This window comes from Macaca fascicularis, chromosome 8, assembly GCF_037993035.2.
Source record: "Macaca fascicularis isolate 582-1 chromosome 8, T2T-MFA8v1.1".
In the NCBI taxonomy this organism is placed as follows: Eukaryota; Metazoa; Chordata; class Mammalia; order Primates; family Cercopithecidae; genus Macaca; species Macaca fascicularis.
Window position 1 is genome coordinate 132,893,885 of NC_088382.1, and position 27,357 is coordinate 132,921,241.

The 27,357-nt window shown below is 37.4% G+C and overlaps 2 protein-coding genes and 2 non-coding genes across 8 annotated transcripts in view; 1 reads left to right on the top strand and 3 right to left on the bottom strand.

The window, feature by feature from the left end:
* Positions 1-27,357, bottom strand: part of C8H8orf76 (chromosome 8 C8orf76 homolog) — a 56,775-nt gene that overhangs the window by 27,297 nt on the left and 2,121 nt on the right. The window contains exon 2 of the mRNA XM_005564023.4: positions 22,498-22,610. The gene's annotated coding sequence lies outside the window, so the exon portion shown is untranslated. The remainder of the gene's footprint in view (positions 1-22,497; positions 22,611-27,357) is intronic.
* Positions 2,234-27,357, bottom strand: part of ZHX1 (zinc fingers and homeoboxes 1) — a 28,374-nt gene continuing 3,250 nt past the window's right edge. For all 5 annotated transcript variants that reach the window (XM_045398659.3, XM_065519588.2, XM_005564020.5 and 2 more), the window contains exons 2-4: positions 22,498-22,610; positions 7,424-10,273; positions 2,234-4,092 (exon numbers count right to left, since the gene is read on the bottom strand). In XM_045398659.3, coding sequence (XP_045254594.2) covers positions 7,427-10,048 — 2,622 coding nt within the window. In that variant the 5' untranslated portion in view covers positions 10,049-10,273; positions 22,498-22,610 and the 3' untranslated portion in view covers positions 2,234-4,092; positions 7,424-7,426. The remainder of the gene's footprint in view (positions 4,093-7,423; positions 10,274-22,497; positions 22,611-27,357) is intronic.
* Positions 18,007-18,113, top strand: LOC123575347 (U6 spliceosomal RNA). The gene has a single exon (XR_006700645.1). It is a non-coding gene; the product is annotated as a U6 spliceosomal RNA (small nuclear RNA).
* LOC123575414 (small nucleolar RNA U13) lies at positions 21,869-21,971 on the bottom strand. Its single transcript, XR_006700703.2, has one exon. It is a non-coding gene; the product is annotated as a small nucleolar RNA U13 (small nucleolar RNA).

A 27,357-nucleotide genomic window follows, 5' to 3' on the forward strand; every position in this document is an offset into this window, starting at 1 on the left:
CCTCCCAAAGTGCTGGGATTACAGGCATAAGCCACCGTGCCCAGCCTAAAGACACCTTATTTAATACTGTTGATTCATTAACACTGAACTCATGACCAACAGCACTGTAACTCATGCCTGAATGAAGCTTATCTAACACACATTTTCTCCATAGGGCACATGACAGCCTTCTAATATTTAGAAACACTGACAGCACTTCAGCACTACACTTGGGAACATTTTAAACTGCAGAAAGCAGAAAAATATGGAAAACACAGTAATAAATAGACTACAAAAAGGATGCTTTTTAATTCCTATGTACACACACACACACTCAGGTCTCTACAGTATGAGACCTGAAACAAGGCAAAGCATCTCTTTGGTTGACCTTTGCTGGGAACATGTGCACTGAGCAACACAATGTTTTTTTCCATTCTGTATATGTGCAGGAATGACCAAGAAAGTACTATGAGTACTGATTTGGGGGTTACAAATACATTTTAATGTGTAGGCAAATTTGCATATACAGAATCCATGATGAGAATCAACTTATTTGCAAATCGTAATACAGACAGTCCCCAAATGATGATGAACTTAAGATGGATTTACCAACACATAATCCCATGGTAACCTAACCCCATGGTAAACTGAGGAACACGTGGATTTATAATTTATGATTGTGGCTGGGTGCAGTGGCTCATGCCTGTAATCCCAGCACTTTGGGAGGCCAAGGTGGGTTGATTACCTGAGGTCAGGAGTTTGAGACCGGTCTGGCCAACATGGTGAAACCCCGTCACTACTGAAAATATAAAAATTAGCTGGGCATGGTGGCGGGCACCTGTAATCCCAGATACTTGGGAGGCTGAGGCATGAGAATCGCTTGAAACCAGGAGGCAGAGGTTGCACTCCAGCCTGGGTGACAGAGTGAGACTCCGTCTTAAAAAATAATAATAATTTATGATAGTTCAAGTTTATGGTGAGTTCATCAGGGTATTAAATGCATTTTCAACTTATAAAAATTTTAACTTACAATGGGTTTATCAGGACGAACTCCATTCTAAGTCAAGAAGCATCTGTATCTGATAAAGCTGTAACATCCAGAACATATAAAGAGCTAAAACTGAACAACAAAAAGGCAACCCCATTAAAAACTGGGCAAAGGATTAAACAGACTTTCAATATATTCAAAGGAAGATATATAAATAATTATGTGAAAAGATGTGGTTTTGATTTGCATTTTCCTAATGACATTATCATTCTTCATTAGGGAAATGCACATCAAAACCACAATGAGACACTACTTTATACTTACTAGGATGGCTATAATTTTTATTTTTTTATTTTTAGAAATGGGGTCTCACTGTATTGCTCTCACTGGCCTCAAACACCTAGACTCAAGTGATCCTCCCACCTCAGCCTCCCTGGTAGCTGGGACTACAGACACAGACCATCACACTGGGCTTATAATGACTTTTTAAAACTGAAAACAAAAGGTGTTGGCAAAAATGTGGAGAAACTGGAATGCTTGTATATTGCTAGTGGAATGTAAAATGGTACAGATGCTTCAGAGAACATCCTGGCACTGTGGAAGAGTTTGGTGGTTCCTCAACAAATTAAACACAGAATACCACATGATTCAGGAATACTACTCCTTGATATACTCAAAAGAACTGAAAACGGGTACTCAGATCCTTGTATGCCAATGTTCACTGCAGCATTATTCACAATTGCCAAAAGGTGGGAAAAAAGTTTCCATCAACAGATACATGGATAAACAAAATGTGTGTGGGGGGAAGTGCATATGTGTATAGACACACACACACACACACACACATACATAATAAAACGTAATTCAGCCATGAAAAGAAACAAAGTCTTGATATATGCTACAACATGGATGAACCTTGAAAACTGTAAGTGAAATAAGCCAGACACAAAAGGGCAAATATTGTAGGACTCTACTTCTTTGAAATATCAAGAATACACAAATTCATGGAGACAAAAAGTAGATTAGAGGTTACCAGGGGCTGGAAGGAATGGGGAGTTATTGCTTAATGGTTCCGAGTTTCTGTTTGGAGTGATGAAAAACTTTTGGAAATAGTGGTGAAGGTGGTACAGCATTGTGAATATAATTAATGCCATTGAATTTATACTTAAAAACTGGTATAATGGCAAATAGTATGTGATACATGCTTTACCACAATGTTTTAAAAATTGACTTTGTTAATAAAATGAAAAAAAGGTCACTGTAAACTACTAATCACTACTAACTTTTATTTTGTATTCAAGGTCACAATCAACCAGAAGAGGGTTCTTTTGCTCTGTCAAATAAATGTATTTAAAAGCTAGCAAACGTCAGAGAAGAATTTTATCAGGCCTATAAAAGAGATGAGGGAAATTTATTAATAGTTATTTACAGCTACACAGAGTTAACATATTGCAAGGGAAACAAATATATTCAAAGGCTTCATTTCTAATACTTGACATTTCAAATTTTGAGAACATTAAAATTATTGTCAAACAAAACTCAGACCACATTAGCAATGGTTTATAAAAGGGAGCAATTTAATCATTATATTACAGAGTGCTTTAAGAAGTTTTTAAACGTGTAAAAGAAAAAAAAGCTTAGTGCATTACAGTTTTTACATTGCTTCTTTTTTAAAAAAGTTAACAATAGTATGAAAAAAGCCACCCACAAAGCCAGCTGTCTGAGTGAGGAAATCAGCTACATTGCAGCATTTTGGAATTACTAATAAAGCTATAGTTAAAAAATAAAAAGTTTATAAAAATGAAAGCAGCATGCATATTCAAGGCTTTTTCATAACATTTTCAATGGCTGAAAAACATTTAACCAAGAGCTTAATATTTATTATTCATTAAATTAGAGAAAATAAACTGGCCAAGCCTACATCTGGTCATTCAGAAAAACATGTTAAAATCCAAAGCTAATTTAAACTGAACATTTCTTCTACGAAGAAAGCGCGTTTTCAAAAATGGTCCTATGGTCACAAAAGAAAGGGTTCTTCCCAACATGAATGAACAGCACCAGTCTTTACAAAGTTTGTAAGTTAGTATGAACTTTCAGTCTCCTGATACGCCGAGTTAACAGTTAACACTCCCATGATTCATAAGTGAAAAGCTAACTTTTAACTCATTATGATCAGTTCAGAATTTTTTCTCTATTCACTGAAATTGTTATAAAAGTAGAATTTCACTGAAAGATAACTCTTAAAAATTCTGATCTGACACCTGTATAAACATTTCTGATTTCCACAATTGTAAGAAAACACTAAGTATATATTTACTACATGATTATTTTTCACATTTTTTGGTGCAGTATTTATTTCAAAGTTTCTCCCTATCCAAATTATCATGCCAGTTTCTTTTCCTTCTTCAGAATTAATTACCTTCAGTTTAAGAAAAGCAAATCAGTTTCTAATGGAACAAGTAACAGTAGAAACAGTGGTATCCATGAATGTGTTTAATGAAGGATCCAATTATTAAGGGCCAGTGAAGCCATAAAATCTTATTGTTTCAACATATATAAATAGGCTGTTTTTACATTTGAAATTGTATAAGCCCCTGCACAACTTTTAATCTTAGTGCAGGGTCTGATAAATAAGACATAGTAATAAATCAGGGTTTGGTTTTTTTACCCATTCCTAACAATTTTTACTGTAAAATTTTTGGTCAAAGTTCTAAGCTTAATCACATCTCAAAGAATAGAGGCAATATAGCCCATCTTACTAGACACACAGTATTAAGCTGGACTGAATATGAGGACAAGCTCTAGTGGTCATTAAACCCCCTCAGAAAGTCTAAGATTCAGAATGTCTCCATCATATTAGAATAAAAATGTACTGTATTAAAATTTAAATTGAATTTTTACAAGTTGTTTTTTAATTAGTGTTCTATTTACATTGCAGAACTTCCACCAACTGCAGTAGTTTAACTTTGGCACAACATTAAGTTCCATTTCTTTTGGGTATTGGATCCTGTTTTTTGAGTGTGTATGCCCCAAAACGTTTTCAATGTCATCAAAGACTGGGCCAATTCACAGTAAATCAGACATCTTGAGTTGAAGAATTGATTCTCCTTCAACGTTTTAGGCAGCTATAAAAGAAAAACATCATAAAAAACTGAAAATTTAAAGAAAACCGCATTTTAATTTTTACTACTTTTAGAAATAAAAGTATCAATTATTCATGAAAATACATCTTTTGTATTCTCTTGAAATCACCTGCCACAGGTCTCACACAATACACTAGACTTTGTGTGCAACTCATCTATGTATATGTTCTTCATATGCTAGATTTGCTTATAAACATTTATCACCTTTATGTAATAATTAATTTAAAATTGTATTAGCAGGGAGTATATATTTCATTGTCAGCATCTGTAATAAGCAGACTATGAAATCTAAAGACTTGTACTTTTTTCTATTTCTATATAAGCTACAAAAGATTTTTTTTTTTTTTTTTTAGAGACGGGAGTCTCGCTCTGTCGCCCAGGCTGGAGTGCAGTGGCCGTATGTCGGCTCACTGCAAGCTCCGCCTCCCGGGTTTACGCCATTCTCCTGCCTCAGCCTCCCGAGTAGCTGGGACTACAGGCGCCTGCCACCTCGCCCGGCTAGTTTTTTTGTATTTTTTAGTAGAGACGGGGTTTCACCGTGTTAGTCAGGATGGTCTCGATCTCCTGACCTCGTGATCCGCCCGCCTCGGCCTCCCAAAGTGTGGGATTACAGGCTTGAGCCACCGCGCCCGGCCTACAAAAGATATATATGTACCTCATTTCCTGTAATAACTATTTTGGGAAGGTTGGTAACTTTTTTGGTAAATTGAAGAATATTTAAATGAAGAAATAACTGTTTAGAGAAGGCTATGGTGAATCCTCTTATAACTGAAAAATTATTTTACTAAGCCAATGATAACTTGATGTTTTATAAATTTAGACTTTTGTGTATTTAAAAAGCAAGGCATGCTTCTATGCTACCACAAATGTATATAATATGGTTTGGCTCTGGGTCCCCACCCAAATCTTACCGTGAATTGTAACTATTAAGGGACAGTGATACCACAAAATCTTATTGTTTCAACACATGTAAATAGGCTGTTTTTACATTTGAAATTGTATAAGCCCATACATAACTTTTAATCAGGGCGTGTCGGGGGAGGGAGCCTGGTGGGAGGTGACTGAATCATGGGGGCGGGCGGACTTCCCTTCTGGCTGTTCTCATGATAGTGAGTGAGTTCTCACGAGATCTGGCTGTTTGAAAGTTGTATGGAACATCCCCTTTTGCTCTCTCTCCTGTTCGGTCATGGTGAGATGTGCTTGCTTACCCTTCTTCCCCTTCACCTTCTGCCATGACCGTAAGTTTCTTGCGGCCTCCCAGTCATGCTTCTTGTTAAGCCGGCAGAACTGTGAGTCAACTAAACCTCTTTTCTTCATAAATTACCCAGTCTCAGGTAGTTCTTTATAGCAGTGTGAAAATGGACTAATACAGTGCATGTATAGCATACATCATATAATTTTTTGAAAACTGTAGCTTTAGGTGAATTTTCTGACCAGAATTAGTATCCATTACAGTGTTAATATATAACATAAGAATTATCTATACAAACTTAAAGGTCAAACTAAATTGTACTAAAAAATTCGCATTATTTTTGAAAGACTGCAAGTCCCCAAAAAAATCATTGCAGAGGTTACAACAACAACATTCACTGCAGCAACAAATTTGTTGATTTAATCTTGGCTGAGTGCACATTCTTGTGTTTAGCAATAAAAAAAAAAAAGGCCGTTAAAAATATTTTATGTATCTGGGTCAGAAGAAAGCCTGCTCTGAAGATTTCTGACATTAGGAAATGGAGGGCTGCACTTCAGGATAAAGCTGTACGAAACTGTTTAAATTCTTATAACTTAAAATGATTACATTATACCCTATAACCTGGAATGATATTTATACTGCTTATTAAAATAGGTACATTTTTAGTTTCATCTGTTATCCCTTAAAAAATATTAACAAGGAGAAAACCTGAAAAAGGATTGCCAGACAGTAAGAACAGTGCCTGGCACACATTAAGCTCTCTATAAATAATTGTTAAAATAAATAAAACCAGAGAGGAGATATAAGGGAATTAAGGAAAAACTGCACAGAATAAGAAAGCACAGAAGTAGGGGATGGGATACCGATGCAAAAAGCCAAGGAAATAAGTAAGCATGCTCACTTGTAAAATAATAATGAGGGTCAACGTCTCATTTCCTTTCTTACTGTTTGAGAACACTGCAGTCATTTCTGATAGCAAGATGCTATTTGGACTACTGACAGACATACACAAACATTTCATGACAACTGCATTGTTTTCAAAACAGTGTACTTTTACCCTGGAACACTCCAAAACAAAGAATAGCAAAGAACAAAACTATGTTATTAAATTCCAGAAGTATTAAAAATTCAATTCCTAACTCCAAAGCAGGTATCTGATTTGCAACTACAGTACAACTTTAATTAATCCAATTTATATAACTAAGATTTAAGGAACATGCCAAAACCTTTCAAATTTAAGCCATATTTATTTGCATTTTTAAGACTACAGAGATATACTTTAAATCAAATACAATGTTAGTGCTGGTAGCAGGTTTGTTTTATACCAAAGAATGAAAAGATATTTTAAGTAATTGGGTTAATATCAAATCTGTTATTTGCCTTTTGATCTCTAAAACAGAAATAATTTATATCACAGTTTTCAAAGACAGATGCTACCTAAGCAAACATGAATTTATATATGGCCTAAAACAGACCTTTGACTTTTAACAGAAAAAGATATTGAGTAATTTTATAAATTACTAAAAAGATACCAAGTAATTTCATAAATACATAAAACATTTTAACTCTAGTTAAAAATCGAATAAAGTTTTGAGAGCAATGCAATGAAGAAAAAAAGATACCCATTTTCACCTAGTTTCCTAAAAAAACTGTGCAATCCTCAACCCTGTGGTCTTTCCTTTGGTGTACTTTTCCCCTTCCTTTTAGTTTTCATTTTTGAATTCTTTCCTTAAATAGGCAAAAAATGAAGCTTTAGTGAAGGGGGCGTTGCAATAAATACATTTTAGTTATCTTTAGTATTTGTTTGTGAATCCCCTCAACCCGACTGCCGGTCTCCCTTCATAGAGACTGGGTAACTTTCCTTCAAAACAAAGTAAAAAAAACCCCAATTCATATGAAAACTAGTAATTAAGACATTAAACTCTACATAATAATAATAAAACTACACATGATAATCATTTATCTCTTGGCTATACTAGTGGTACCTAGACTTATTAGGGAAAAGAAAAACTACTTCAGAAAAAACTATCAAAAATGAAGATGACTGATACAACAAGGTGACGGTTCAAAATGTATGTGGTTGATGAACATATACACAGATTAAAAATTTACATAACTTACATTTCAGTCATCTGATTTAGAAAGCTTCCGTTTCACATGTCGTGGAGGTTCCCAAGTGTCACTATCATCTGTTTCTTCTTCATCCTCTTCCTGGTCATCAATAACTTCATCTTCCTCCTCATTTTCCTCAAATAATTCTATACCTAATTCTGATCTTCTCTGTCTTTCTGCAAACCACTCTCTGACCTGCTCATAGCCCATATGTGATTTGTTAACAAGTTCATCAAGGTCTTGCTCATTAAGAAACTTGTGCTTCAGGTAATAATCCTTAAGTATTGCAGTTCCAGTTTTAAATTTTATGAGTGATGGTCCCCTGTCCCAGTTGTTAATTCTTTTGCTTCCTCTAGGCCGCCCACGTGGTCTTCCTCTTCCCCGTCCTTTGGGTCTCCCTCTCCCTCTTTTCCTAAGGGAAGACAGACCATTCATACTACTTGAATTGGCGCTCTGATAGTAGTAGTACCATTTCAAGTTTCCATTCTTCCAAGCATAACGGGTGTCCCCAAACCAACTAACTATGTCTGTTCTAGCAAGCCCGCTTTCTTTGGCCAACTTGTCATATTCTTCTGGTGATGGCCATTGTGTCCGGACAAATGCACTCTTAAGCATGTGCAGCTGCTCAGGTGTTTTTTTACATATCTTGCCTGTACTCCCTGACTTAGGTGCACCAGATTCATCTCCAGGAGAAGTTTCTCCAGCTTCTTCTTTGGAACTACCTGCATTACTTTCATCTATCTCCATTTTCTCTTCCTTTAAAGCTTTTGATTTCTTCTTCTCTGTAAACCAAGCATCGATTTCTCTTCTGGTAAGTTTGGTTTGTGCCCTTAACCTATTTAATTCTTCATCTGTAAGTACAGAGCTGTTGAGAAAACTTGCCTGAAGGACACGAAGCTGCTCTGCAGTTTTCTCTTTAAATTTTTGGGGAGTAAAGTCAGGAAAAGGATTCCAGGATTGCTTAGGCTGTGCAGTACCAACAGATGGGGATTCCGTGGTTTCATCACTGGAGTCTATAATAATGGTGGTAGAGGAATCATTGTTGAGATGTAAGCACTGATTACTCTTTGAATTTCTCTGGTTGTACCTTGTGTCACTAAACCATTTTTTAATCTCTCCTTTTGTCAGGCCTGTTATTTTCATAAGTCTGATAATTTCTGAATCATGGGGAAACTGATTTTTAAGGTAGCTAACTTTTAATTCTGCCAGTTGCTCTTTTGTCTTTTTCGCCCGAATGCCAAATGAATCAGGGTTTACCAATGCAGTTTCATGTTTGACACTTTGAGAAGCTGGAACTGCTGCTGTTGCTGGCTTTGCTTCTGCAGTAGGCTGAGCAGCAGGTACCTGACTTTTCTGTACATTATTTTGACTTGGAACGCCTGCCACTGTCAAGGCTATAGGTGCTGTAACTGGCAAGCTGTTTGTTCCAGCCACTTGAGTAAGGACCAGACCAGGCTGACCAACTATTTGGCATGTCTGTAAAATAGATGGTAAACCATTACTCCCTGTGGAAATGTGTGTAGGAATAACAGTTATGGTCTGAGGTACAGTATGCACTGTTCCATTGAATTGTTTCCTTCTTGCCTCCTCTACTTCCTCGGGAGTCCAACTAACACCGTGTTTTAAACGTTGGGCTGAAAACCATATCTTGATCTGTTCCTCTGTATATTTTGCTTGAGCAGAAAGAACTGTAATTTCTGACATTGTTGGATAAGGGAATTTGTTATAGGTGTTAAGTAAAAGGGGATTGTTATCCAATGCAGCATTGTAGGTGGGAATGCTATTAACAGGGATTAAGACTTTTGGAATCAAATTAGAATTCTGCTGAGCAGATACAGCAGTTATCACCTGTGCCAATCCAGGAAGAACTGCTGCTGGTGTCACTACCGTGCTGGCAGTACTTGGATGTATTCTGTTTACAATGGAAGTACTTGTATTCGATTCAGAAGCTGAAGAACTTGGGTTTTCTACAATTTCTTCACGGTCTGGTTTGATTTCATTCTCTTTCTCTTCAGGAACGTCCTCAACTGAGTTATGATGAACTGCAATCCGTTTGTTTTCCACTTTATTTTTCATCATTTTCATGATAGGAGTTTTACTGATAGATATTCCTGAAGAAGAAACTTCTGTAGGTTCTGCTTGCTCTAAATTCTCCTCTTTAACAAAACTACCATCAAAAGTCAGATCATTTATTGTTTGTTCAAAGATTGTCTGGTTATTACGTTTCACCATAGTCAACTTAAAATTCTCTTCTCCTGGGTGATATTTCAGATTATGCTCAGAAAGTGCATCATACCTTTTGGTAAGAAAATTGCATTCGACACAAACATAGGATGAATTTAGCACTACGTTGGGATGTTCTGAATCCACATGAAAAGTAAACATATTTAGATCTGGAGTTTGAAAAGTACAATATTTACATTCATATCCACCTTCAACTTTTTTATTTTGCTGATTGTCTGAATCCACAGATTCATTAACTTCTTCATCACTTGAGATACTCTCTGCTCTGGTGTTTTCTACAGGTGTAAGTACAGGAGGACCTTCCTCCAAATCTGATATCAACTCAAGGTCTGGATCTTGTGCACTGGCAAGGACCATGCAAGGTGTTGTTGATTTTCGCCTGCTTGCCATTCTGATGTTATGAGGAAAAGCTCAGTGGTGATTAAAAAGCATCGAGGCTTAAAACTGTTCAGTGTTCTTCATTTGAAAACAATGGCTTTTCGTTCTTCAAGTCCATTTTTGTGCTCAACAAGTCTCATTAGCAGCTTTCTCATGGTGCAATCAAGTAAAGAGCTTATTATTGGCAGATAAAATGCTGTTGAATTTCTGAAATTTTTGAAGCACAACTCCAATCACCTACATTAAAATAAATTTAAACATGTTTTAAAACAAGTAACTATGATCTTTTAAACAAATTATAGTTCACTTATATGAAGTGGCTGGATAGCTCAGTTATAAAGATCTAGAATAAGATAAGAATCAGAAAAAATGTCCTCTGAAGATCAAAATAAATGTCTCCAAGCCAACTAACTTACTGAACGTTAAGTACTTTACCTTGGGTCAGCCACAAGCTTATTCATTTGAATTTTTTAGCCAGCTATATATTAGAAGACAAGGGGGAAAGGGCCTGCTTTGGCAAGCACACTACTATTAATGTGAAATGGCAATGTTAACAAGGGAGGAACTTTAACACTATAAAAAACATTCACAGCTACTAAAATATTATGGCCATTAAGTGTGTAAGAAATTCAGCGTGGCCAACATGGTGAAACTCCATCTCTACTAAAAATACAAAAATTAGCCAGGTGCAGTGGCAGGTGCCTGTAGTCCCAGCTTGTCCGGAGGCTGAGGTAGGAGAATCACTTGAACCCAGGAGGCAGAGATTGCTGTAAGCCAAGATCACGCCACTACATTCCAGCCTGGGCAACAGAGTGAGACTCCGTTTCAAAAAAAAAAAAAAAGACAAGAAATTTAATCCATTAGTTCATTAGTTATGTCCGCTTCTTCCTACTGGTCTAACTCATCAGCCAAAAGCATGCTTCAAGTATGGCAAAAATAGCAAAGATGGAGGATGAATAATCAAAGTTTCAGAAACATCATTCTCTTTTTTTTTTTTTTTAAAGACAGAGTCTCACTCTGCCACCCAGGCTGGAGTGCAGTGGCGCAATCTCAGCTCACTGCAACCTCTACCTCCTGGGTTCAAACGATTCTCTTACCTCAGCGTCCCGAGTAGCTGGAATTACAGGTGCTTGCCACCAGCCGCCTGGCTAATTTTTGTAGTTTTAGTAGAGACGGGGTTTCACCATGTTGGCCAGGCTGGACTCGAACTCCTGACCTCAGGTGATCTGTCCACTTTGGCCTCCAAAAGTGCTAGGATTACAGGCATGAGCCACCGTGCCTGGTCTACCAGAAACATTATTCTTAGCACTTGCCATAATGCTACCAAAAGTTATAAAGCATATCCAACCACATCAGTCTCCTGATACAGGTCCCCAATGTTGAAAGAATAAAGTCCAAACTCCTTGTGGGACAGACATATAATCCCTTTCACAACCTAGTCTAACCCCGCTTTCCTTCCTCCTATTTCCTTATGCTTTAGGTACACTAGAAATGACTGACAATCCACAGACATTCAATGCACTTTCAGACCCTTGCTCAGGCGCTTCCTTAGGTTAGGACACTGGATGCACTGATCTCTCTGTGTGCCCTCCAGGACAGCAGTCCCCAACCTTTTTGGCACCAGGGACCTGTTTTATGGAAGACCATTTTTCCAAATACTGCACGCACTGCAGGGGGATGAGATGGTTTTCGGATGAAACTGTTCCACCTCAGATCAGGCATTAGATTCTCACAGGGAGTGTGCAACCTAGAGCCCTCGCATGTGCAGTCACAATAGGGTTGTGCTTCTATGAGAATCTAATGCCGCCACTCATCTAACAGAGGGCAGAGTTCAGGTGGTAATGCTTGCTTGCCTACCTCTCACTTTCTGCCGTGCGGCCCAGTTCCTAACAGGTCATGGATTGGTACTGGTCTGTGGTACAGGGGATGGGGAGCCCTACTAGAGACCACCTTCTCCCTTTCACTTGGTCTCATTTCCTCCCCTGTTTATTTTCTAGTCTAGTACTTACCATACTGTACATGGCAGAGTAATATTACATTTCTGTCCCTGCACCCCCATTCATATCTGTGGTCTCCTTACTATAGATATTGTGTCTCTCTCTTTTTTTTAATAACAGCTTGCTATAATTTGGATGCTTGATCCCTCCAAATCTCATGTTGAAATTCGGTCCCCAATGTTGGAGGTAGAGCCTAACAGGAGGTGTCTGGGTCATGGGGTCAGATCCCTCGTGAACAGTTTGGTGCTGTCCATGTGGTTCTCACTCTATCAGTTCCTACAAAAGCTGATGGTTAGGAAAAGCCTGGCACCTCTCCCCTGTCTCTCTTGCTTCCTTTCTTGCCATGTGATCTCTGCACACATGGATTCCCCATCATCTTCTGTCATGAGTGGAAGCTGCCTGAGGCCATCACCAGAAGCAGATGCTGGAGCCATGCTTCTTATACAGTCTGCAGAACTGTGAACCAAATAAACCCTTCATCTTTCTAAATTACCTAGCTCTGGGTATTCCTATAGGAACACGAAGAGACTGAGACACAACTTTTTTGAGATAAAACAAAGTCCCCAAAACTCTGGATTGAGCCAAGAAACTTTGTATCTTCAACCTAATGCTCTCCTAGCTGAGCTATTTTGGCTGACATCTCATTAATGTTGCATTCCCAAGTGCATACAAGAAGCCTGAATTCAGGGAGGTAATCACTCAATGTTTATTAAATTCACTAGAACGAACAGGAAAATAGTCCTACAAAACTCAACAGGACCTGCAGGAGGCATCACCATAGAGAACAGTATCTGAAATTCACAATAACTAAATCATCAAGAAAACATGAATTAGGATCATACAAATATATTTAAATAAATTTTATACCTAAAATTTGTAAAATAAAAAGTTTACTGCTAAAGTTTGTGTTTCTGAAGTCTAATCCAAATGAAAATGAATAAAATGGGTAAGTGATTTCATTTATTCTCCACCACAGATTAGAGCTATTTTTAATTTACTGGCACACTAGCTTAATGGAAGAGAAGAGAGTGCTTCAAAAATTATAAAGCAAAACCAGGTCCCTATGAGACAATACATCTAGTCAGTAAATGGAGAGACATTTTTAGGAAAGAGAGCAGTCCCAAGAGAGAATACCCCGATTTTGAAGGATGGTAAAATCCTCCTCATTGGAATTATTCAAATAGAGACTACACATCCAAGCAGCAGAAGGAAAGTTGGACTAAATGTCCTTTGTTCCCTAATTTCCCATATTACCAAATAAAGAGCATCAGTTTAAAAATAATAGTGGTATTAATAATCCAGATCCCTACTCTCAAAGGCGTCATTCTTTTCTTCTTTAAAACATTCTTGGCCGGGAGCGGTGGCTCAAGCCTGTAATCCCAGCACTTTGGGAGGCCGAGACGGGCGGATCACGAGGTCAGGAGATCGAGACCATCCTGGCTGACACTGTGAAACCCCGTCTCTACTAAAAACTACAAAAAACTAGCCGGGCGAGGTGGTGGGCGCCTGTAGTCCCAGCTACTCGGGAGGCTGAGGCAGGAGAATGGCGTGAACCCGGGAGGCGGAGCTTGCAGTGAGCTGAGATCCAGCCACTGCACTCCAGCCTGGGTGGCAGAGCGAGACTCCGTCTTAAAAAAAATAAATAAATAAAATAAAAAAAATAAAACATTCTTGATTTCTAAGATATTATAAAGAAATCACTCATATTTACAACTATTTCTTAACCAAATGTTACAAACTAAGCCAATGTTATCTTTTAATCAAATAGGGGTTGCCATTACTTTTTTTCAAGTATCAACACAGATGTTTGATAATTTTTTCTTATTAGAAACAGGTAATTCCTTAAATGGCTCTAAATAAGTGGTCCAGACATGGTGTTATACATCTGTAATCCAGCTATTCAAGAAGCCAAGGCAGGAAGATTCCTTGAGTCTACGAGTTCAAGACTGGGCAACATGGGAAGATACTGTTTCTAAAAAAATTGTAAGTGGAAGAGTAATAAATGAGCAGCACTCGTATTTTGAACAGTAAAGGGAATTGTTGAAAGGCAGAGGAGTAAGCTATTTTGTGTCTGTTACTTTCCTGGAATCTGAGAGAGACTATATTTAATTGGGGTATAATAATAGTTGGAAGGCAAGAGGGTTTCTTTCTGAAACTTTTTCCTCAAAGTGGTGGTTTTCAAACTTTTTGTTTTAAGCAAGGGAGCCCCTTCTTCAAACAAAATGTTATGAGAAATCCCAGGTCAAAACAGATAAAAGAGGAGCCATCAGCCAGGTGCGGTGGCTCACTTCTGTAATCCCAGCATTTTGGGAGGCCGAGGCCTGTGGATCACAGGGTCAGGAGATCAATCATCCTAGACAACACTGAAATCCCGTCTCTACTAAAAATACAGAAATTAGCCAGGCGTGGTGGCGTGCACCTGTAATACCCCAGCTACTCAGGAGGCTGAGGCAGGAGAATCACTTGAACTCGGGAGGTGGAGGTTGCAGTGAGCCGAGATCGCGCCACTGCACTCCAGCCTGGGTGACAGAGCGAGACTCTGTCTCAAAAAAAAAAAAAAAAAGAAAAAAGAGGAGCTATCTGGTTGGAGGAGGCAGAGGTTAAACTACTCTCTGACCAAATTCCATGAATCTTACAATCCCCACTTCCACCTTTCAGGGATCCTGAGATGTGTTTAAAGCCTTTGGCTTGGCCGGGAGCGGTGGCTCACTTCCGTAATCCCAGCACTTTGGAAGGCCGACGCGGGTGGAACTCGAGGGCAGGAGATCGAGACCATCCTGGCTAACATGGTGAAACCCCGTCTCTACTAAAAATACAAAAAATTAGCCAGGCATGGTGGCAGGCGCCTGTAGTCCCAGCTACTTGGGAGGCTGAGGCAGGAGAATTGCATGAACTTGGGAGGCGGAGCTTGCAGTGAGCTGAGATCACACCACTGCACTCCAGCCTGGGCGACAGAGCAAGACTCCGTCTCAAAAAATAAATACATTAATTAATTAATTAATTAAAATAAATAAAAGCCTTTGGCTTAAAACTTAAAACGTACCAGCTGGGTGTGCCTGTAATCCCAGCACTTTGGGAGGCTGAGGAGGACGGACCACTTGAGGTCGGGAGTTCGAGACCAGCCTGGCCAACATAGTGAAACCCCATCTCTACTGAAAATATAAAAGTTAGCTGGGTGTGGTGGCGTACACCTGTAATCCTGCTACTTGGGAGGCTGAGGCAGGAGAATCACTTCAACTCAGGAGGTAGAGGTTGCAGTGAGCCAAGATTGAGACATTGCACTCCAGCCTGGGCGACAGAGCCACACTCCATCTCAAAACAAAACAAACAAACAAACAAACAAAAAATATATATATATGTGTATATATGTGTGTGTATATATATGTATGTGTGTATACATATATATATGAAGACAATATATCAGTTTCATCAAAAATCCTCCTCTCATTGAGCCATTGCTCAGCCATGAAATTCAAAAACTCATCTAGAGAGGCCAGGTGCAGTGGCTCATGCCTGTAACCCCAGCACTTTGGGAGGCTGGGGGCAGGGGTGGGTGGGTCACTTGAGGTCAGGGGTTCGAGACTAGCCTGGCCAACATGGTGAAACCCCATCTCTACTAAAAATACAAAAATTAGCTGGGCCTGGTAGTGGGCGCCTGTAATCCCAGCTACTGGGGAGGCTGAGGCACGAGAATCACTTGAATCTGCGAGGTGGAGGATGCAGTGAACCAAGATCGCACTACTGCATTCCAGCCTGGGCGTCAGAGAGAGACTCTATCTCAAAAAAAAAAAAAAAAAAAAAGAAGGCTGGGCGCGGTGGCTCAAGCCTGTAATCCCAGCACTTTGGGAGGCCGAGACGGGTGGATCACAAGGTCAGGAGATCGAGACCATCCTGGCTAACACGGTGAAACCCCGTCTCTACTAAAAAATACAAAAAACTAGCCAGGTGAGTTGGCGGGCGCCTGTAATCCCAGCTACTCGGGAGGCTGAGGCAGGAGAATGGCATAAACCCGGGAGGCGGAGCTTGCAGTGAGCTGAGATCCGGCCACTGCACTCCAGCCCGGGCGACAGAGCGAGGCTCCATCTCAAAAAAAAAAAAGAAAAAAAGACTATTTGCTTGCTATTATCTACTGTCAGACCCCCATGATTTTAATAACAAAAGTAAGGTCAATGTATTATTTAACGTATTTCTAAAAAGAGACTGAGAAGTCCCAAAAGAGTTTCAAGATTTGGTCCAAAAGCTCAATTCTGCATAATGTGTTATAGTCTAAAAATAGACCAAAGAGCAAACAAAGGTATCCTTGGAATTCTTATTATAAAGTCATAAGTTTGGAGGAAACAAGGATCTTAGTGCAACTGCCCCATTTTTATGGAAGAAGAATCCCAGGCCCAGAGTAATTAATTCATAAAGGCATTGTGGATAGGGTAAAACCACAGGTTTTGCAGTCATCTTTGTCAATTAGTAGTTAGGTGCCTGGAAAAGCTATTCAATTCAACCTCAATTTTCTCACGTATAAAACCAAGATTCTTCAATTCAGCAAATTCTATTCAACAACTATTTGTTGTATGTCAACCATGTGAAAGGTACTGTGTTAGGCAGTAATGATGCAATGGTGACCAAGACAGGCAGTCTCTGGTTTTTCAGGTACTAGCAGTGAAGCAAGGAAAGCAAGCAGTAAACAATTACTTAGAATAACTATGATTAGTGCAGTAAGACAGGAAGTATCGGGAACTATATGAGCACACTGCAGGAGGCTTCCAGAAAAGAAGCAGAGAAGGCTTCCCTGGGGGAAACAGAAATAGTAGTATCCACATCAGAGGAAGTAAAAATGCTTCCTTCACTTACTTTGACACAAAGTAGGTGCCTAATTGTTGCTATTTTCAGTCCCTGAAAAATTATTTCCGGAAAAAAAAGAAACACCATTTATTAATATTATAAGTTCTCTCACTTTTTTTTTAAGCAACTTAATCAGCTGAAAATGCACAAAAATTGGATGAAAAAGTAGGAGTAAAAATACAGAATAAGAATTTCTAGGATGTTGTTCCTATTCATCTCCCTTTATCATTAAAGTGCAATGGGACTGGGACAGGAAAATTGCTGTATAGAAATCACTATTAGCTGAAGGCATCACATCCTCTATTTGAAGGTCAACTAAAAACAGGGCTCAAAATCAATTTGGGGAAGCTTGCACTATTTACCTATAAAAAGAGGTTAGAGGTCAGTTGCACAACTCAGTAGCTAGGTGACTCTGCAATTAAAACACAATTAAAATTAAGTCTGCCAATAAAAAAAGTATGCTGTAAATGCATCCAGCACTGTGAATGTAATTACTTTACAAAACTGCTTTCAGTTAACTTTTCAGTAGGGGAAGTGTTTTTAGAAAATTGATCAAATTAATTAATTGCTATACTGCCATTAAAATTGATAATCTTAAGAGTAATTAAGGAATATGGAAAAATTACCCATTTACTGTTAAATTTTTTAAAACTCAGAAAATTTGCATATTAATTATAATAACTGTGAGGAAATATGTATGCATGTGAACAAAGATGAGACGAGAATATGTAAAAAATGAAAATTTCACATGAGATTATGGGTGACATTTTTATGTGTGATATTCACAAGTTTTCTTTTTCTTTTGTGTTTTTTTCCTTTTTGTGGAGAAAAGAGTCCCATTATGTTGCCCAGGCTGGTCTTGAACTCTTGGGTTCAAGTAATCCTCCCACCTCTGCCTCCCTGTGTTGGGATTACAGGCATGAGCTACCCTGCCTAGCCTACAAATTTTCTTTAATATTGTTATCACATTGCTTTATTATAAAGTACCACAAACAATACTTTCAAGACCCTAAAATTGCAAATAGACTAAAATATTTCTATGGCCAATGTATGACCAATATTTCTATGGTCAAGCTGGAAACAAAGTTTCTTTTCTATTATTAAGGCAAAAAACATGGCTACATAAAGGATTTTCCAGTGCTGGCTTCCACAGCACAAATACTAAAATTGGAACCATGCAGAGAAGATTAGCATGGCCCTTGGGCAAGGATGACATGCAAATTTGTTTAAAAAAAAAAAAAAAAGAAAAGGAAGGGAGGGAGGGAGGAAGAGAGGAAAGAAGGGAGGAAGAAAGAAAGGAAGAAAGAAAGACAAGAAAGAGAAGGAAGAGAAGGGAAGGACAGGGGAGGGGAGGGGAGAGGAGGGGAGGGGAGGGGAGGGGAGGGGAAGAGAGGGGAAGGGAGGGGAAGAGAGGGGAAGGGAGGGGAGGAAGGAAGGAAGGAAATAACAACAACAAAAAAGGATTTTCCAGGGAAGCAGGAATCCCTCAATATGTAGCATTCAGGTATAGTTTTTGGAGCTCTGAGAAGTCAGACTGGCTCTAAGAGCCCTCAAGACCACCCAAACACAATCTCCAGGGTGTAGATCTAGACTAGCCAGTTACCATATATCTATCTGTATACTGGATCTTCTCCTGAGGGTAGGATACCCTTCAATCAACTTATGATTCTGAACTCATCAAAACAATTGATTTTTACAATTTTACAATTAATATTTCTCTACAGAAAAGCATTTTAGTAAAGCAAAATGTGTTTCATCACAATCTAAAAAGTTTAAGAGTTCTTATCCAAGTTCTTCTTTTAGATCAGAAAGAATATCTATTTAGCTATCCACTATATTCCCAGGGCCCAACAAAATACTTACTAGGACCCCAATAATGTTTGCTAAAAAATATCTTTAGGCCGGGCGTGATGGCTCACATCTGTAATCCCAGCACTTGGGGAGGCTGAAGTGGGCAGATCAATTGAGGTCAGGAGTTCGAGACCAACTTGGTCAACATGGTGAAACCCCGTCTCTACTAAAAAAAATACAAAAATTAGCAGAGTGTGGTGACGGGTGCCTGTAATCCCAGCTGCTTGGGAGGCTGAGGCAGGAGAATCACTTGAACCCAGGAGGCAGAGGTTGCAGTGAGCCGAGATCGCTCCACTGCACTCCAGTCTGGGTGACAGAGCGAGACTCCATCTCAAAAAAAAAAAAAATTTAAATATAGCTATACTATGTATTATTACATACACTTTACTTCATTAAACACTCATTTATAGAAGAGCTATAAAAACAATTGTGCTTGATTTACCATAGATTACTTTGGATGGTAAAATTCTTAATAAAAATTACCTTAGTCAAGAATATTAAAACATCCTTGAATCTAAAACATTCTATTAAAGTATAGCAATGAACATTCAATAAACATTTACTAACATCTAAAATGTTATTGTAATACATCAGTTTTATATATGAATTGAGTATATTTAAATTTGTGGATTACTTAAGAGTAAAACAAGGGAGAGCAAACATTCAAAGAATGATTTTGGCAGTGAAATTCAGGAGAAAAGGGTATAGTTACTATAAAGACAGCAAATGCAAATTTGTACTTAGAATCATTACTTCTCTGTTTTATGAGAAAACTATACTTTAATAGTGTTCTACTACATTTTTTAAAAAATTAAAAAGTCCTCGATGTAATACACTAAGAAGTTAGTGGACTGTTTCAAATTCTATGCTTACTACTACTAAAAAAAGTCTAAAATATTTTATCATTAAGCAGAGCCACAACTGCACTGAATTTGCAAGCTTCTGGTTTTTCTGGCTGTCTTGGACTTCAAATTAAATGATTAACAGATAACAATATGTTGGCCTAGTTAGCCACAAAAGCATGTTATTTGGTAAGATTTTATGCGAATAAAAACGAACTTTTTTTTTTTTTTCTTGAGACGGAGTCTCACTCTGTTGCCCAGGCTGGAGTGCAGTGTTGCGATCTTGGCTCACTGCAACCTCTGCCTCCCAGGTTCAAGCAATTCTCTGCCTCAGCCTCCCAAGTAGTTGGGATTACAGGTGCCTGCCACCACACCTGGCTAATTTTTGTATTTTTTTAGTAGAGATGGGGTTTCACCATCTTGGCCAGGCTGGTCTTGAACTCCTGACATCGTAATCCGCCTGCCTCGGCCTCCCAAAGTGCTGGAATTGCAGGCGTGAGCCACTGTGCCTGGCCACTAACTTTGTTTTTTATACCAATTCTGGGTCAAATAAGAGCATTTAGAGCTGGGCGAGGCGGCTCACGCATGTAATCCCAGCACTTTGGGAGGCCGAGGCGGGTGGATCACCTGAGGTCAGGAGTTCGAGTCCAGCCTGGCCAACATGGTGAAACCCCGTCTCTACTAAAAATACAAAAATTAGCTGGCATCGTGGCATGCACTTGTAATCCCAGCTACTCGGGAGGTTGAGGCAGGAGAATCACTTGAACCTGGGAGAAGAAGGTTGCAGTGAGCCGAGATCATGCCATTGTACTCCATCCTGGGCGACAAAAGCAAAACTCTGTCTCAAAAAAAAAAAAAAAAGAGCATTTAGAAGATACCATAGTTTTTAGGGATCATGTTAATTTTGATGTAGCATCAAAACTAAAACTGTTCTTAGGTAGCAAAAACATGCACATGGAGAATCCCTCGGAATCTGCATTTGTATATATACCGAGAATGTTTAGGATTCTGTATTCTATTTAGTGTCACTTCTCTCTCTCTGAATCAAGAGTTCTGTTTAGCCAGTTGAAAATACTTTAACACGTTTGTATTAAACTAAAAGTTACAATTACACAAAAATCACGGAATGCCTAAACAGTACGAACAAAGAATGAGGTCAGATTAAAACAAAAGGTACCCACTGTGTTAAAAAAAAAAATAAAGGTTACTTTTACACAATTAAGGTATTTTCAAAGTTAAAATGTAAAAATAAAAATAAAATGTTAAAATATTTAGAAACATCAAGTTCTTAAAAAATTAAATTAGGAATTTGACAACACAAATTTATATCCACAGCAGATGTTCTTAACGATTGCTGGTAACCTAGAATCACTACCTAAGAGATAAATCTCAAGAAAACTGCCAAAAAATAGTTTCAAGACAACAGAAAATCAAGTATTAAAGTGAATATACAAACAGGAATAAAAATAGTAAAAGTGAAAGCATCTAAGAAATTGTGGTCAAAGATAACCAAATGTCAGAGGATAACTTTGCTAATGCTAATTAAGGCTGAAAGGTAAGAAACCCTATCCTGTCTACCTGTTTTTTTCCATCTGAAAAAGCAGACCTTAATGACACTAAAGATTAAAAGAAGAATCCAAACTGGACAGATTTTTTCTGGCAAGCTCCAACCACAGATTGGAGGAGTGAAATCTCTTTTTGAAAGGTCTCTCCCGAGGACACTAACATCCTAGTTTTCTCCGCACAGCTGGCAGGTAGGTAGGTAGGTATGTAATACATTGAAAGTGATATATAAACTAGCAGTATCATGAAATATCTTATCTTGTGAAGAGTTTGTGAACGTGATCAAAAAGTAATTTTCTGCCGAAAACAATTTTTCCCTACTTCTCTCAAGAAGGTGTGTTAAGTCTTTTACAGACAGTCTAACACAAGAATGCTATTCTCAGTTCCAAGTGAGATTATCTCTGAAGACTGAAAAACCATTCATCTGGTCATTATCTTCTCTATTTATAAAGGTAAGGTAACTGTTACCCACTTCACTGAGGATATAATAATTTGATTTTTCAAAATACTTTGAAAGATAATAGTAATCAGTATTGGCAGTATCAACTTAAAAGAACTCTGTTATCAATTTTTTAAAAATGAAAACTACCACATTAATGTTTATCAAATCTTTCCTAGTATTTTCTGGAATCATCTAAAATAACAATTGGATAAATGCTTCTTATAAAAGCCAATTAATTAATCAGATAAAATATAAAAGCAATTATGTACAAATATATTCAAATATATATATACATTTTTAACGTCACACAGGTAATGTGCCAGTGTCATAACAAGGTTTGAGAAAGGCACATTTCACACGTGAGCATGAAACCCAACCATCACACTTATGAACTACAAAAGGATGAATATTCAAATATTTAGGTTTTGGTATGGTTAATATAAGTAAGAGTATTTAATATTCTGACTCTTATAATTAACTATTATTAGTAGCGTATGTTTTGAAAATATAGTTTCAGGATTTGTTCTTGAACATCCTGAAGCATTTTTCTGGATATAGGTAAAAGCATAGCAAAATTTCTAGATCAATTTCCCCACACCAAAGGTACATTTTGTCTTGTTTACCTCTGTTATCACAGCACTTGGTATAGTGCCTGACACAGCAGATTTCATCAAATACTAAGTTTAAAATCAATTATAAATATACCATATAAGCTTTATTATGAAGTGTGATGCTGTCTCTTTTGAAATTAAAGCAGTCCTATAGTTACAGCTCTTAAAATTTGAAAGTATATTAAAAAAAGTGTTAACATATGTCTGCTGCTTTTTAAGGAAAGCTTTTAAAAACTTCAGCCAAATATAGTATCATGGAATCTAAAGTGAGTACATTCAGTATCTGAGTTTTACCATACCAAAACAATGAAACACATACTTGCCACAGCTTCCTTAGCATTCTGTTCTTGAAATGGAAGGGTATCCCTTCTAGTTAGATGTTTAGCTCAGGCCATCATCACCAACAGGTCCAAAGCAGCTGTCTGTCTTCTCCTACAAAAAATTCACATTTTATTATTCTAGATATAATTTAGCCTTAGGAAATTTCTACAATTTATGGCTTAGTTTTTAATAAATAAATGTAATTTTGGAAAAAAAAAAGTTTATTCCCTCATCAAAACTTTAAAAGAACCATTTAAATACCAATCCTAATATTGGTAGGAAACACAAAAACTACACATTAAAAAATTCTATTTGTATTATACAGAACAACCAAATAACTACTACACCATTTTCAATAAAATTTCAAAATGTGAATATATGCCGTCTGTAAAGTGAAAATTGAGATGTAGAAATTGGGAGTTCTTTAAAATGAGTATATAGGCCAGCGCAGTGGCTCATGCCTGTAATCCGAGCACTTTGGGAGGCCAAGGCGGGCAGATCACCTGAGGTTGGGAGTTCGAGACCAGCTTGACCAACAAGGAGAAACCCTGTCTCTACTAAAAATACAAAATTGGCCAGGCATGGTGGCGCATGCCTGTAATCCCAGCTACTCAGGAGGCTGAGGCAGGAGAATCGCTTGAACTGGGGAGGCAGAGGTTGCAGTGAGCCGAGATCGCACCATCGCACCCCAGTCTGGGCAACAAGAGCGAAACTCTGACTCAAAATAAATAAATAAGTATACAAAGGTTATGAAGACAATTTAGTTAAACTAAGAAATGGAAGTAGTTGTATATGTTTATGTGTTTGTACATAAACCTAGTGACATTTGTATCCTAATTTATTACGTTAATCAGAATGGAGAGGATTATTAATGCTGACAACACAAGCCAAAACAAGTTAAACAAACTAGTAGTACTTGATCTGTAAACATGGGATTATCTAACAGAATGACTGGTGTTTAGCCATGTCGTTTTTGCCTGAAAGCTACTACCAAATGGCTTTACAATCAGTGCACTGTGAAGCATTAATATCATGCAATCAAATAAATAGAAAATAATTGTCTGAAAATTCAATTACTGTCCAAATATGTTATAGTATATAACCTAGAGCAGTTAAACCAATCAGAAAAGTTTAATAAAGCTACAACTGCTTCTCTTACTAGAACAGTCATAAATAACACTTTTGAAGGGTTAAAGCATTTTGGTTGTATTCTTTTTTTTTTTTTTGAGACAGAGTCTCGCTGTGTCGCCAGGCTGGAGTGCAGTGGCGTAATCTCGGCTCACTGCAACCTCTGACTCCCTGGTTCAAGCGATTCTCCTGCCTCAGCCTCCCGAGTAGCTGGGATTACAGGCATGCACCACCACGCCCAACTAATTTTTGTATTTTTAGTAGAGACAGGGTTTCACCATGTTGGCCAGGCTGGTCTCAAACTCCTGAGCTCAAGTGATCTACCCACCTTGGCCTCCCAAAGGGCTAGGATTACAGGCGTGATCCCTAACTGGCCTTTTGTTGTATTCTTTAAGCACTATTCTCTGTAAACTATAATGAATAAATATTAACGAAGATTATTTTCCCAATTAACCTTATTTTTTTATTCCTGCTACTATTACAGTTTTATGAAGAAACTTCTCACATCAAGAAATAATGTAAATACACCAGTCCTCTAGTAAAATACCTCTAGATTAAGTTAAAACTTAGGCTGAATAAGTACACTATTTTTATGAAAAGCAAAAGAGCATTTTCCTGGTAGGCCCAGTGAAGCATCTTGTTATCTCTGTAGCCTGGGACTCTACAATTTCATTTCCTGGTATCTCCTTGTTCTGCCACTCGTTAGCCATCAATCTACGGATGTGGACTAGAAGAGAAGATAGGAAACAGCTGCCAAAGAGGGAAGGTTATTTTCCAAAATGAATTATTAATACTGTAGGAAAATGGTAACCTATTTCAATCCATTCTTAAAATCACACAGTAATTGTAAGATATTTTACCGAATGAGTCTCTTAAGAAGAGCTGCCAAGACATGTAAAGACACAAGGATACCAGAGGAGCAAAAATGAGCTCATCAGTGCTTTTGAATGAAAATCCGAGTTGCCTGATGTTAAGTTCCTGATACTGGGATTACTTCAGAACATTTCTATCTAATTCAAAGTATTTTTCTTAATTTAGTATGAGTGAATTCCAAAAATTAAAGAGCTCATCTCAGCTATATACATTATATAATAAAACAGAACAAGCTGTTCTGGTAGTAGATGGATTACAAAAAAAGACCAAGAGCCTGAAAAATTTGGAACAGACTGGGTTCAAATCCAGCACTGCCACTTACTAGCTGTGTGACTTTAGACAAATGGCTTAGCCTATTTGTGCCTCAGCCCTGTCATCTACAAATGGGGCTAGTAATATTAATAGGATACTACTTACTTAATAGGGTGGTTGTGAGGATTGAAATAGGTAACACATGTAAAGTTTCTGGAATACTTCTTGGTACTTAGAACACAATGAATGTTAGCAAAGAAATCTTTGTTTAAAATTTGCTAACTGTTGACAAGTGATAAAACACTTTAAGAATCTGGGTAACAACCAACCAGCAAAATGTATTTGCCATTTCATACCTTTGAGCATATTAAATCATGCTGGAACAAGTTGGCTTCAATAGGCAGGTATTAATCAATCAAATTTAACCTCTCCCCCACAAACATTTTCTGACCTTAGCTTCAAAATGAATCATTACTGTATGACATATTTAAGGGGTTGTTCATAGAACTAGCAAACATCTGATGTAAGTAATTTTATCATAGTAACGAGCAGAAATTGTTTTCATGATCCTCCCCACTCCCAAGTACAGCCCATGTCTAGCAAAGTTTTAACAAACTTCTTTTTAAGAATATTGGATTGTAAAAGAGAATAAACTTGGGATAGAAGAAAAACATAATTATGAGTTAAGTGCTTAGAAATATCAGAACCTCCTATCTTCTTTCATTTCTCACTAAAAAACAAAAAAGGAAAAGAAAGACTTTTAAGAAGGGGAAAAAGGATTAGAAATCTTGAGAAATAGGAAATCGCCAAAATTTAATGAAAGAGTTATTTTATTTACAATAATATATGATATGGCTATGACTTCAATATTTTAATTTTGTTAAGATAAATTCTGATTTTTTTTTAAATCTAAAACTAAGAACTGAAAATTAAAATCTTGCATTAAAAATTATTTATTTAGCGAATGCAGTGGCTCACGCCTGTACTCCCAGTATTTTGGGAGGCCAAGGCGGAGGACTGCTTGAGGCCAGGAGTTTGAGACCAGCTGGGGCAACACAGCAAGACGTTATCTCTACCAAAAAAAAATTAAAAATTAGCCAGGTGTGGGTGACACATGACTGTAGTCCTAGCTACTCGAGAGGCTGAGGAGAGAGGATTGCTTGAGCATAGGAGATTGAGGGTGCAGTGAGCCATGATTATGCCACTGCATTCCAGCCTGGGCCACAGAATGAGACCCTGTCTCAAAAAAAAAAAAAAGTATTCAATTGGCTCCCTTGACTAAACATCATTCTTAAACTGCTCATGTATACTTATTTTCCAAAGTATGTCATCATATTTGTTTAGACCAAAGGTATACAGTCTTACCTCTTAAATTGGAAACCAATTGTATAAAATGCCAAGATTAAGTATCTTTTAAGATCAAAACGTGGCAACTACCTAAAAATTTACATATTACTATTTACTTTAAGAATATCCTGTATAAAATGCAGATCTCCAGAATGTAAACTCAATGTATATTCTGATTAATAATCTAAGTCAGCAACTTCAGTCATGCAAATCTGGTTATTCATGACTACAAATATATCAGAGCAACAAGGATACAATAAAATTTATCAGTAGTAGTATAGAAACATTGACTCTTATTCTAAAGACAGTAGCAGTTTCAAAAACAGAAATATAACTTACTTTTGAAAATACATATGATTATTTAAAAGGATTTTAAGTTCAAAAAATTTAGTCTTAACAGTAAATGTGCTTATCACAACATAAATAAATACTTACAATGGTTTAAAAAATGTGTATTACTGGCTAGCACCATAAACAGTACAACAGATAATTCTAAAAATCTCTCTGAATAATTGCATTGACTATGATATTAGATTAAAAACTAGATGCTGAACTTTCAACACTGTTAATTTAAGTAAAGTCTTTTGGGCCCAAATCCACAATGCTGCAACACAAATAAAAGGGTTATTTCCTCAGCAACATTTGTGATCATTTTAATAATTTTAAAAGCATTTTCATTTAAATATTAAGTTATAATTTACAGCAAACTAAGTCTCAAATATCACATTTTATGCTTAATTAGCATAAGAAATATAATACATCATAATGTAACCTTTCCACCTTAATATAAAATAATACAAAAGGGAGAAAAATCTTCAAAATTAACCACCTCTCCTATGCTATTAATTTCGCTAATAACTGTAAAACTTTGTCCCCATTTATTAAAAAAAAAGAACTTACGATTATCATTAAAGGTGAAATAATTGCTACATCATGCATGAACTACCTCCCAAATCCAGTGAAATAATAAGCTTAGCTATAAAGGAAAGAAATGTACTAATGAGTGTTCACTAGCACAGACACATTTATGTTTTCGGCTTTAGCATATTTTCAAACCATCTGGCATTAATGCCTCTCTGGTTCACCCAGCCTAATCTGTTCAGAATTGAATATAAAACTAGAGCTACATGCACACTGAGGAAACCAAAGAACAGCACACATGCATACAATGTTCCAAATGTGAAGTTCTAAACTAGTTTATACTTGAACTCTATCTTTAAAACATTTCCACTGAAGACGTTAAAGTTCTTTTGAAATT